This window comes from Pituophis catenifer, unplaced genomic scaffold (assembly GCF_029215685.1).
Source record: "Pituophis catenifer annectens isolate HBS135680 unplaced genomic scaffold, rPitCat1.0.hap2 SCAF_8, whole genome shotgun sequence".
Lineage (NCBI taxonomy): Eukaryota > Metazoa > Chordata > Lepidosauria > Squamata > Colubridae > Pituophis > Pituophis catenifer.
Window position 1 is genome coordinate 15,126,102 of NW_027256888.1, and position 12,690 is coordinate 15,138,791.

The following is a 12,690-nucleotide window of genomic DNA, read 5'->3' on the forward strand; positions in this document are numbered from 1 at the left end:
CATGTTACTAAATTAATGGCTGCAGTGATTTGCTTAACAAATGTTAAGACAGGTCATAACAAAGCAAAACTCACTTCAAGAAATGTGTCCCTTAGCAACATACATTTTGGGCTCAATTGTGGTCGTAAGTTGAGGACTACCTGTACATGCTGGTGGGGCAATTCTCGGAGTCAAAATCCACACATCTTCACATTAAAGTCATTGTATAGGTGCTCAGTAGCTAAGACACTGAGCTTCTTGATCAGAAACGTTGGTGGTTTGGCGGTTCGAATCCCTAGTACAGGTCTCCTGCGTGAGCAGGGGGTTGGACTAAATGACCTCCAAAGTCCCTTCCAACTCTGTTACCATTACTGTTACTAAATCTTTGCTCTGCCTGCTACAACAGAGGATTGTTCTGCCCTTTTAACGTCTTAAGACATGGGTGTCAAACTCAACGCGCCACGTTGCCGTCATGTGATGTTTCACAATGTTTTTTTCCATTTGCGGAGCTGGGGTGGGCGTGGCCTGCGTGTGACACATCCGGCCCGCAGGCCACCAGTATGATAGTTTGGTCTAAGAGATGCTGCATTAATAGACAGCATAGCTGCTGTATAAATAGAAGATATTTCTGGATTCATTGCATTATACTCTTGGCTTTAAAAAAATTAATGTTAAAAAAGGGCATCCCTGTTGCTTGCAATGTGAGCTGAAAAAACAACAACCATCCAGGAATAGGGTTTTTACTTCAGCTGTGCTTACCTCCCACCAATTGCTTTCAGCATGGCCCTGGAGATGTACTAGAGAGGGCTAGTGAATAAATGTTTAAATATTTGTATTGTATTGATATTTCATGCCAATGTTCTTATGGAGAGCTGGGATTTCCTGCACTCCAGCCCTGGAATCCATCAAGGAATGTGACTTGAGCATCAATCTTTCACTGCTTATAGAAAGGAGCAGGGTTTGCTTTCCTTCCAGAGTTGCTATCTGTTGTATTCATGCACCTGGATATAGACATTTGAAGCAGGTTATCTATATATTTACACCTCTGTGCAAAAAGGTCTTTCTAAGTGTTGGAATCCCAAATAAAAATCTTTGTGGATTGTACCTCTTGGGTCAAAGGGTCACCGTGCCTAATGCCTGTATTTTGAGATCAGGAACAAGGAAAGTATTGGATTTGGGGATCCATGGAGTGCCAAACCTTCCTCTACTCAGGAACATTCTTAAATGATTAACAGATCACTGGTCACTGACCCTGTGTGAAAGATAATTGATTCTTCCTAGAGTAAAATGAGAACAAAATTCCTCTGCAAAGTAGCTGAAATGCTACCATAAGAAAGAAAAATATGCAGTTGTTCATCACAGGAAAGAAGCTGAAAGGAAATAATGCACAAAATGAAAAAAAACAACAACTGCCCAAAGCATTTTAAATTAAAGTTCTTCCCATCAGTGCTCTTGGAAGTCCAAATTTTATCTGTTTTCTTCTTCGAACAGTTGCAACAGAATGGAGATTCTCTGGCACATGATATGGTCACAATAAACTGTTACTAAGAAAGTGTGTATGGAAAATCTGCCCTTAAATGGTTGCCATTTTTCCATGCCAGCATATAAAACCTGGAAAAAATCCTGGAAGAAAGCAGCAGTAAACTGCTTACAAGACAATTCCATGGTGGTAGTTACGCAGCCACCAGAAATCATGTATTCCAAAATCATATAAACACATTTTAAAAATAAAAAAGGTCACGTTGCACGTAGCTGGAAAATCTGGAGTGCAAAGTTTACTTCTGTATGCCAGACTAACCAAAGAATAGATGTGGAAAACCATGTAGTCAGAATTCTCTTGCCTTTCCATGCTTGACAGGCCAATAATCCATTAAAAGTCTCAGACCTATCCAGCATTTGGGGCTTCCTCATTCAGAAGATCTTACCTTCTTTTATCATCTTATGCCAGAGTAATTCTATTCTTTTATGCAGATCCAGTGTTATAGGAATTAAAATTCCTATTTGGGTGAAATATGCTGTTACAGAATAACAGAATTTGAAGGGACCTTGTAGGTCATCTAGTCTAACCCCTTGTTCAAGCAGGAGACCCTATACCATTTCTCACAAGTGGCTGTCCAGTCTCTTCTTGATTATTAGATGATGCAGGATTTTATTAAAGACCATTAATCATCTATCATTATTTAAATTATAGCATAATTTAGTATTCATCAAAAATTTACTGCCGCTTAACTAGGAATAAATTAGGAACTAGGAATATATGACGTGAATGACTGTTTAATGGCCTGGTTAAGTTCTACTTTGGAGTTGCACTAAAAACTGTAATGAACCCAAGAGCTAGTGAATTTCTCCTACGTCTTTCATCACAAAGACTAAAAAAAAGATACAATGAAAATGGATCCTTTGGATTTCAGAGATGTTTTCACAAAACCTAAAGACAAAAACACGACAAAGTATAATGTATACTTTATATACAAGAATATAAGGTTTATCTGGATTATTTACAAGGTTTGTTAAAGTAATATTTTACAACTTTTTTTTCTTCAAATAACCACTACTTACTTTACAGTTAGGCTACAGAAACCTTTAATTTGTGAGGCATCAGAGTACTTCAATTTAAAACAGTACTAAGCTTTGTATAAAATACTGTGTGCAAATGATTAATACACACTTATTGATGTACGTCTTGCCCAAGTAGCACATGTACATGGATAATTTCTCTGTAATGAATAAAATTAGATGACCCATTCCCGATAAGATAAAATTAGGCCCAATATTCAAAGGTAAATGGAGACATTGTGATGGCTATAGTCTATAGCAAGCTTCCAATGTAACGTATGTTGGCAGACGCTAGTCCCATAAAGTGCAGTACACTTCCCCACAGAAGCATGCATGAGATTGAAGCTTAATGCACACCAACTCATTGATGTTAAGAGGCCTTAAGCATGTATAATTCAGCAGAGGATTTGGGGAAAGAAACTCTCAAGTTCTATTTTGCCCATCTTTGAGTTATAGTTTTTGTTAAGAGTAAAGTCTTTAAAATAAAGTTTGTCTTTTAAATGCCAAGTTGCAAAATAGGCATTTAAAATTGGCACTGTTATCTCCCACACTGTGGCTCCCACATTTGTTCTTATTTGGAACAAAATCCAAACTGAACAAGTCAAACGGACACATAACCTATGCAGAAAGGTTAGCCAGACAGAATGTATTATGAATATAATTAAAGGAAGAATTATAAAGAAGATCAAAGTTACGTTTTGCGCAGCTCTAAACAATACATTTTGGAAACAATTATACAGAAGAAAAATCATGATTTTGGGCAATTATAGTTTATTATATGTACAAAATTAGAAGGGGGGGGAAGTCTCTTTTCTTCTTAAAAGAAGCGGCTCTTTCATGTTACCGGGCGTTTATGGCTGCGGTAGGAAGATGCGAAAGAATTTAAGGCATGGCAACTAAATGTGACCAGAAACTCCAAGCAATTAGCACTGCAGCTTGCGGATGCTGCGTGAAAACCTCTTAAAAGCTCTCTGGCCTTTCTGCCATCGTTTGACGGAGGTGATTACCAACTCCCCAGCCAACCTCTGTCCCATGACCAAATATGGTGCGTTGATATCGTTCATCTCGTCGCAGGTACACTGGAGGCCACCTCTGAGCCAGAGCACGGTCTTCTTCAGGTCCCTTTCCGTCACCCCATTCAGCTTGTAGATGGTTTTGCTCTTTGTTTCTGGAGTGATCTTGGTGTCTCCATTGATGTAGGCGATCTCCTTCACTTTTATCTTTAGAGCTAAGAGGGATAATCGGGAGCAGAGAAGGGGTGGGAGGAGTGGGGTAAAAGAAAGGAAGGGAGAGGGAGGGAGAGAAGAAGAGATTTTTTCTCTCATTCTGACACATAAAAGAGAATCCAGTGAGGGAGGTCTTCTCTTGCTAATTAAACTGTCAGGTTCTGACAGAATGGACAGCAGGTGGCTCCATTTCTAAAGCCATCGAGAGCATGAAAGTCATTTTAGACCGAATCAATCTTTGGGTGTATTTCTTTCACTTTCAAAGAAAAAAAACCCCCATCTTTGCTAAAGGAGTCTTTTTCCTCTAGATTTTGTTGGTTGCAAATACCGAAGATTTTTCTACGTTAAAGCTTTAAAAGTGACACATGCCTTCTCACAAAGATGAAAAGGGGGAGGGGAAGAAAAACAGCCATTTTTTCATAAAAAAAGCAATCCCCATTTCTCCTGAAAATAGTCTGGCTTAATTTACGAAACTCTTTGATTAATCGGTATATTTTATCTATTGCATTTTGAAAGAATGAACAAAATAATCAGGATTTATAGCTGCATTAGATTTGGGGCAGTAACTGAAAAGAGAGAGAGATAGCATCATGTTTATTAAGAAAAACCAAATATCTGCTTGTTTGGTATATCAGATGAAAACTTAATGCTAGTTAACGTGAATAAAACTCACTCTCTATGCTATTCTTTAATGATAAGGGCATTAATCCGTATAAATTTGTGATCAAACTGTAATAAAATAACTTCTTCAGTTAGAATATGATAAAATTACAAGATGTGTTTATAATTTGTGCCAGTTAGTTTCTCTCATTTAACTTGTCTTATTCAGGAGGGTTTTCCAAATATTCTTATCCAGAAATGATACATTATTTGTCTTACCTCTGTAAAGTAATTCTCTATTTTTTCTTCACAGCCAATACTCATTAGTTCCTGGCATGTGAGAATTTCACGGGACAAATTCATCTCTTTTTAAGAAAAGATACCATTTCTCTACCAATATGGAATGTAAAAGCTTTGCCAAAGCTGTTGGGGATTTGTGGTAAATTAATGTAACAACGTTGTACATTTAAAATGTTATACCAACTTAAAATCTGAAGTGAAGCCTATCAAAAGTATTTCTCGGCTTTCCTCTCATATCTTTGTGGTTGTCTTGTGCTCTGGAAAAGTCACAAGCAATTTTCTATTTTACTCTTCCCAGGAAGCCATACCTCCCTGCTGCATAAGAAATGGGGACTGAATAGGATAAAGCCTGTTTTCAAATTCATAGCAGGACATAAGCCGAGGCCTCCCTCCTCAGTTCCCTTCCTCTGCAGGTGGGCAGAAAGGAAACAGAAGGAAACCAAGGCCTCCAACATTACCGGGCCACTGGGCTCCATTTCACATCAGCAAAGAATCAGAAAATTCAAGGATGTCACATTCATATTATTTATATTTCTGCAACTCTGAAATACCTGACATGGCGGTTTCAGAGGGTCATAAAAAAGATATATATGTCTACATACAACTAGCTAATTCCTGGATTCTATTAGTCCCCAAGGTGACCAAATGTGAAAACCAGTTGGTTTACATAGACAGAGGTACTGGAATTAGGATCACTGGTAAAACTATTGAGAACTAAACCAGTTTCTGTTGTCATCTATAGAACAAGGTACTATGCAACCAATACACATGAAGGAGAAAAAAATACAGTTTCCCCCCAATTCAAGCATCATTAGAACAGTTTGGATGTCATGCCTCGTCACGTCCTCTCTGGACTACTGTAATGCTCTCTACATGGGGCTCCCCTCAAAGAGCACTCGGAGGCTCCAGCTGGTCCAGAATGCGGCTGCGCGGGTGATTATGGGAGCGACACGGTGCACTCATATAACACCGCTCCTGCGCGAGCTGCACTGGCTCCCGGTGGTCTTCCGGGTGCGATTCAAGGTGTTGGTCACCACCTTTAAAGCGCTCCATGGCTTAGGACCTGGGTATGTACAAGATCGCCTTCTGCCACCGATAGCCTCCCACCGGCCAATACGCTCCCACAGAGAGGGACTCCTCAGGGTGCCATCGGTCAAACAATGTCGACTGGCGACACCCAGGGGGAGAACCTTCTCTGTGGGGGCACCTGCCCTCTGGAACGAATTGCCCCTGGAGATTTGCATGATCCCTGCCCTACGTACCTTTCGCCGTGCCCTTAAAACTTTATTGTTTCAATAGGCGGGGCTGGCTTAGAAAATGAATTTTAATTGGGTGTTTGTAGTTTTTAATATAAGGGCCAAATTTTTAATATATTTTAAACTGTTTTTAATGTTATGGGTATATGTTGTTTTAGTATGGCTGTACACTGCCCTGAGTCCTTCGGGAGAAGGGCGGTATAAATATTTAAATATTTAAATAAATAAATAAATAAATAAATAAATAAATAAATAAATAAATAAATAAATAAACAAACAAACAAACAAACAAACAAACAAACAAACAATAAATGTCCAGCTAAGGAAGTTTTAGAATCTCATTTCTTTCTAAATAGAAAGGTGATGAGGCCACAGTGGACAATGTGGTATAGAAAAAAGAACAACATTAGAAAGGCCAGAGCACACAACATGTTTATTACGAAGAGCAGTTCTAAACAACCTTCTAGTCCTGTGATGGCGAACCTAGCGCCCTCTCTGTGGACATGCGAGCAGTCGCCTCAGTTCAGTTCTGCCACGCATGCGTGCGCACCTCCCGCCAGCTAGCTGGTCATCGGGTCTCTGCCACGCATACACAGGACATGTGTGGGGTGAGGTGCACATGGGTGAGAGGTGTGCGGGGAGAGCCGTGCACGCATGTGCGGGCGGTGGCTCGTGTGCAGGGTGGGGTGTGCATCTGCGGGGCACAAGTGGGGGGCCATGCATGAATGCATGGGTTGTGTGCGGGATGGGGTGCACATGCATGTGCATGACGCATGTGCAGAGGGTGGGGCGCACGCACGGAGCCACGTGCTCATGCTCAGGGGCGCATGCGCAGGGGTGGGGCACATGCACGGGAGCGACACGGGGCCTGGTGGCTCAGCAGACTGATAGCATTGTGATTAACACCAGCTGTCTGCAATTACTGTAAGTTCGAATCTCACCAGACTCAAGGTTGACTCAGCCTTCCATCCTTTCTAAGGTAGGTAAATTGGGGACCCAGTTTGTGGGGGCAATAAGCTGACTTTGTATAAATATACAAAAGTATGAAGGCTATTGCTTAACGCACTGTAAGCCTCCCTGAGTCTCCGGAGAAGGGCAGCATAAAAATCAAATTAAAAAAAATTAAAATAAAAATGGCATTTTGGGGGTTCCGGTGCACGCACTTTAGGCACTCGGTCCAGAAAAGGTTAGCCATCACTGTCGTAGTCTGATAGACTAAATAGAAACCTAATCATAATTCTATGGTTATGTGAATTAGGATCCACTGTTGAAATAAAAGCTTGAATGCCTTTGTCATTTAAAACTGACCGTAACTGCATTTCTTACAAAATTGACTATTATTGCAATCAGAGCACAAAATCCCTAGTTTTCAATCAGAATATCTCCTTTATACTTACCAAAGTCATTTTTGCAAAGATTTTCTACAATTTCATTGTCGTCTTCATTCTTGCTTTTGCAGGCATCACAAACTTTTGGCACTATAAGAAGTAAGTTTTAAAAAGAACCTTGAGAGAAGTTTCAAATGAAAGAAGCAGGGGGCCATTTGGAAAGAAAGGATACACTTTTAATATGTAATTACAGCAGGCTTTCTTATTCTTGACTCTATTTCAGGACAGCCTGAAGGGCTGATTCCAGAGCATTTGGAGCCTGAGATACCTGATCAATCCCACTGGCCATTTAAAAACAACTGATGAAAAAATAGGTAGCCATATTAAATAGATACCATAACAGGTTCAATGAGAACTCCGAGTGGATTATTGAATCATGGATATGGATTCTGAGTGGGATTGAAGTCTCTCCCTAATACTCTTACACAGCAGGTCCTCTAGAGCAGGGATCTCCAACCTTGGCAACTTTAAGACTTGTGGACTTCAATTCCCAGAATTCCTCAGCCAGCAAAGCTGAGGACTTTTGGGGATTGCAGTCCACAAGTCTTAAATTTGCCAAGGTTGGAGACCCCTGCTCCAGAGAGAAGGAATTAATGCCCTGGTGGAAGGACATGGGGAGACCCAGCCATCTTCAGGAAAGAACATGGAGCAATGAAAAAGTGCATAAAATGCATTTACTGATGAGTTTGTTTTAGGAAATTATCAGGGGTGAAATGCTCCCGGTTCGGACCGGATCAACTGATCCAGTAGTGATTGCGGTGGGTGGTTCAGAGAACCGGTAGCAAAAATCCCTGCGCCCCCCCCACCCCATGCCCAGCTGTGCCGCACGATCATCAGAGGCTGGTTTTTTACTTTTAAAAGCATTTTTTCTACAAGCTCTTCAGCCAAAGAGATTGTAGAAAATAAAATAGTTTTAAAAGCCTCTGACGATCTCAGCTGAGTTGCCTGATCGTCAGAGGCTTTTAAAAGCATTTTTTTCTGCAACTTCTTCGGCCGAAGAGCTTGTAGAAAAAATACTTTTACAAGTAAAAAACAAAAAAAAGTTGCCCACGCCCACCACCACCAAGCCACGCCCACAGAACCAGTAGTAACAAATTTTACATGTCACCACTGGAAATTATTCTTCTCCAAATCCATTATTTAAAAACAACGGGAGAATGTCATCTTCCCCATCCCCAAGTTAATTAAAGCCACATTTTCCAACACTAAACTGATACCAGCTGAAAGCTCCAACTTTTAAAAATGAAAAATCAGTAATATGAATGCATTGCTTCTGTTATCAATGTTTTATCAGGTTCAGCATTTCCTGTTATCTTTTATTCAATCAATATCTGCAGAAAACCTAATTGGCCAGTTGACATGGAAATGACTTACTGTACTGATTAATGTTATCATTTTCCTAGGAAAACACTTACAGGACAACGGTTCCATAATTACAATATCCAATAAGCTCAAATGGTTAAAAGTGTAAGCAGTATTCCAAGTCATAGTGCAACTTTTGAAGTAGAAATTCAAAAGGGAACTATACCCGTTCACTTGGACTCAATCCCAGATCTGTGTAATAAAGTGGTTTAAAGCTATTATCCCATACAGTACATACTTAGGTTAAATAAGCTCTTAACGGGATCCTAATCCTGTCCTATCCTAAACTTGTTCTTAATAATGTTTATTCAGGATTACAGAATTATAACCTGTCCCTAAATTCATAAGGTCTACAGTTGCAATGCTAGGGGATCAAAATTTGAATAAACTTGCTTAAGAACAAGTTTAGGATAGGACCACATGCAGATACTTTTAAACACCCATATCTAAAACTCCATAAGGTCTTACGGAATCCAGCCTAGCTTCATTTCGTATAAAGAGATGCACTGAACTTTCCAAATCTAGGAAAGCAAAATCTAAAATGGATTGGTTTCTATCATTAAAGGGTGCCTTGCAAATCATGTTTTGGTCCTGTGGTCCTTTTTTTTTTTTTTTCTGTGTGAAAATTTGAGATGCGATGTTCTACAGTTCTTAGATGGGAAATTACATTTATATGCTATAAAGTTTATTTCCCACAAATTTATATCTGTGATATAAAAGAAACGGTGATATAAAGAAAGCTGATACTTTATCCTTTTAAAAGACATTGTAAACAACTATTCTCAGCGAACTTATTCTCCCTGTACATTCCACCAAGATGCTTCAGGTGGCAGCCTAAGACCGCAAACCCTATTCATGTACTGGAAGGATTATCATGGAATGATTTCTGCCCCAGACAAGGCGCCCCAAATAATTGCCTCAAAATATGCCCCCAAATCACCATTTACTTCAAAAGCCACTTAATATACAGCAGCTTCTAATTCGACATTTAAAAAAAATAAAATAACCAATTGCAGAGGAATCCATCCTGTGCATTCATTCTACTTTGGCGCTCTTTAGATTTTTTGATAAAAAGTTAAGTCTAAAGCTGGAAAATCTTTAGTCTTCCTGATCAGGAGTTCAGATGATCAGATTTCGGATTTGCTTCCAAGAGACGCCGGCGTGACGGTCCCCATTGCTTAACCTGCAGAGGATCGACCTTCTAAGCCAGTGGTTCTCAACCTTCCTAATGCTGCGACCCTTTAATACAGTTCCTCATGTTGTGGTGACCCCCAACAATAAAATTATTTCTAAAACCATTGAAAATATGTGTTTTCTGATGGTCTTAGGTGACCCCTGTGAAAGGGTCATTCGACCCCCAGGTTGAGAACCACTGGTCTAAGCGTCCTCAGCACCCTCTTACCAGGGGTGAAATCCAAAATTTTTCCCTACCGGTTCTGTGGGTGTGGCAGGGGAAGGGTACTGCAAAATCTCCATTCCCTCCCCACTCCTGGGGGAAGGATATTACAAAATCTCCATACCCACCCCACTCTGGGGCCAGCCAGAGGGGGTATTTGCCGGTTCTCCGTCCGCTACCGGTTCTCCGAACTGCTCAAAATTTCTGCTACCGGTTCTCCAGAACCTGTTAGAACCTGCTGGCTTTCACCCCTGCCTCTTACCTTCTCTGGGAGTCGGGAGGACGTGGTCGCTGCTGGCCAGCGGGATGCACAGGTCGTTGTCCTGGGGAAACCGGCTGCAGTCCAGCATGTCGGGCCAAGGGAAGCCGAAGGCGGACATAACCGGGGCGCAGCTGTTCTTCACCTGCTCGCAGAGCGAATGGCAGGGCTCGATGGTTTCGTCCAGGTCGACGATGCAGACGGGCGCGAAGAGGGAGCAGAGGAACTTGCGCGTGTCCGGGTGGCACTGCTTCTGCACCAGCGGGATCCAGGCGCCCGCCTGCTCCAGCACCTCCTGCATGGTCTCGTGGCCCAGCAGGTTGGGCAGCCTCATGTCGGGGTACTCGATCCCGCGGCACAGCAAGAGGGAAGCCGGGATGGGCTTGCAGTTGGACCGCTTGTAGGAGAACTCGGGCTCCCCGAAGAGGAAGAGCCCGCCGACCAGGCCGAGGCAAGCCGCCGAGAGGACGAGCAGGCGCGGGAGAAGTTGCCGAGGGCGCATCTTGGCGAAGGGGCGCTGAGCGGAAGGTTTCTGCCCCCCCCCCTCCCTCCCCACTTTGGGAAGGCAGAAGCCGTCGGGGAGCGCGAGCTTCACTCTCCCGCCGGCCACGCGCAGCTTTTCCCCCCCGCGAAGCGCTCCGGCTTCTCGCGCGCACCGACGGAGACGCAGAGCCCGCCACTCTCGACGTTCAAGCTCCTGCGGGCATTTTTTATGCAAATGGGGAAGGGGATTGGGAGGGCGAGGAGGCGGAGCCACCGGACAAAAAGCCGGCGTGGATTGGTCGTCGCTTTCGCCAGGGCCGTAGGGGGTGGGGGGGGGATGGGGGGGGGAGGAGCCCCTGCCTGAGAGGAGACTACCCCGCGCGCGGGCTTGAGCGCGCTGCCCAGAAAGGAGCCCGGACGGCGGCTGTGAGAGCGGGCTGGTCCTCCGGGGGTTGGTTCTCCATCTCCCGGCCGGCTCCTCTCAAAACTTCTTGCCTGGCTGCCAAAAAAAAAAAAAAAAAGGGAAGCACAGCCAGCCGCGGAGAATCCGAAATGTTGCTTCTTTCCTTACGGCTGGGCTGGGGCCCCCCGCGCCGCTCGGGAAGAGAAAAGCTCGCGCTTGAAGTTAGAGAGGCGAACAAGCATGCAATCTCTGTCGCTCTTTTTTTCTTTCTCTCTCTCTGGGACTCCCTCCCTCTTTGGTCCTCCCTTTCTCTCTCCTTCTCTTCTTCCCTCTCTCCCCCTCCCCCTCCTTTCTCTCTTCCTCTCTTTCTTTCCTTCCCGCCTTCCATCCCTCTCTTTCTCTCTCTCTCCCACTCCCTCTCTTTCTCTCCCCGCCCCTCCTTCCCTCTCCCTCTCCTCTCCCTCTCCTCTCCCTCGCCTTCCGTTCTTCCCTCTCTCTCCCCTCTCCCTCCTTTCTCTCTTCCTCCCTCTCTTTCCATCCCGCCTTCCATCCCTCTCTTTCTCTCTCTCTCCCACTCCCTCTCTTTCTCTCCCCGCCCCTCCTTCCCTCTCCCTCTCCTCTCCCTCTCCTCTCCCTCGCCTTCCGTTCTTCCCTCTCTCTCCCCTCTCCCTCCTTTCTCTCTTCCTCTCTCTCTTTCCATCCCGCCTTCCATCCCTATCTTTCCCTCTCTCCCTTCCCTCTCTCTCTCCCCTCCCTACCTCTCTCTCTCCCCCCTCTCTCCTTCCCTTTTTCCTTCTCTCTTTCCCTCCCCTCTTCTTTCTCTCTTCTCCTCTCTCTCCTTCCCTCCCTCTTTCTCTCCCCCCCTCCATCCCTCTCTCTCCCCCTCTCTCCTCCCTTCTTCCTTTTCTCTTTCCCTCCCCACTCCTTTCTCTCTTCCCCTCTTTCTCTTTCCCTCCCTCTTTCTCCCCGCTTCCCTCTCTCTCTATCTCCATCCTTCCTTACTTTCCTCTTTCCTTCTCTCTCTCCCTCCCGCCTTCCCTCCCGCTCTCTCTCTTTCTCTCCCCACCCCTCCTTCTCTCTCTCTGTCTCCCTCCCTCCTTCTTCTCCCCTGCCTATCTCCCCCGCCCCCTCCTCTCTCAGATCGGTCCCAACGAACCGAATCTGCCTCCCTCGGAAACGAAGGTGGAAAAAAAAAGAGAGCAAGCGAAGCGGGACAGCGGCTTCTGGGGCGCGCCTGCCGGGCGCTATTCTGTGCGGGGTGGGTTGGATTTGCTGCTTTTAAAAGACGGGATATATCATACAAATCGGCAAAATGTCGACCAAAATGATCAGAGGGTCCAAAACTTTCCTTTAGCAAGTTTGAAAGATTTGGGATTCTTAAGCTTTAGAAAGAAAGATAACAGAACTGAAGAGTAGAAAAAGCGAGCCTGGCCGGGAGAAGGACCGCGAAAGCCGATGGAAATGCCGAAGTAGAGAAAGGAA

At 44.0% G+C, this 12,690-nt stretch overlaps 1 protein-coding gene across 1 annotated transcript; it reads right to left on the reverse strand.

The window, feature by feature from the left end:
• Positions 1-3,341: 3,341 nt before the first annotated feature.
• SFRP2 (secreted frizzled related protein 2) lies at positions 3,342-10,824 on the reverse strand. The gene is made up of 3 exons (XM_070948747.1): positions 10,326-10,824; positions 7,315-7,395; positions 3,342-3,763 (listed from the first exon to the last, which is right to left on the reverse strand). Exons 1-3 carry the CDS (start codon positions 10,822-10,824, stop codon positions 3,459-3,461), a joined length of 885 nt encoding a protein of 294 aa, XP_070804848.1. The 3' UTR covers positions 3,342-3,458.
• Positions 10,825-12,690: the final 1,866 nt, after the last annotated feature.

Coding starts and splice junctions, on each gene's coding strand:
- SFRP2 (XM_070948747.1), bottom strand. CDS start 10,824: ATGCGCCCTCGGCAACTTCTCCCGCGCCTGCTCGTCCTCTCGGCGGCT. Junction 7,396..10,325: donor CCTCCCGACTCCCAGAGAAG/GTAAGAGGCAGG, acceptor TACTTCTTATAG/TGCCAAAAGTTTGTGATGCC. Junction 3,764..7,314: donor TCTTTGCAAAAATGACTTTG/GTAAGTATAAAG, acceptor TATCCCTCTTAG/CTCTAAAGATAAAAGTGAAG.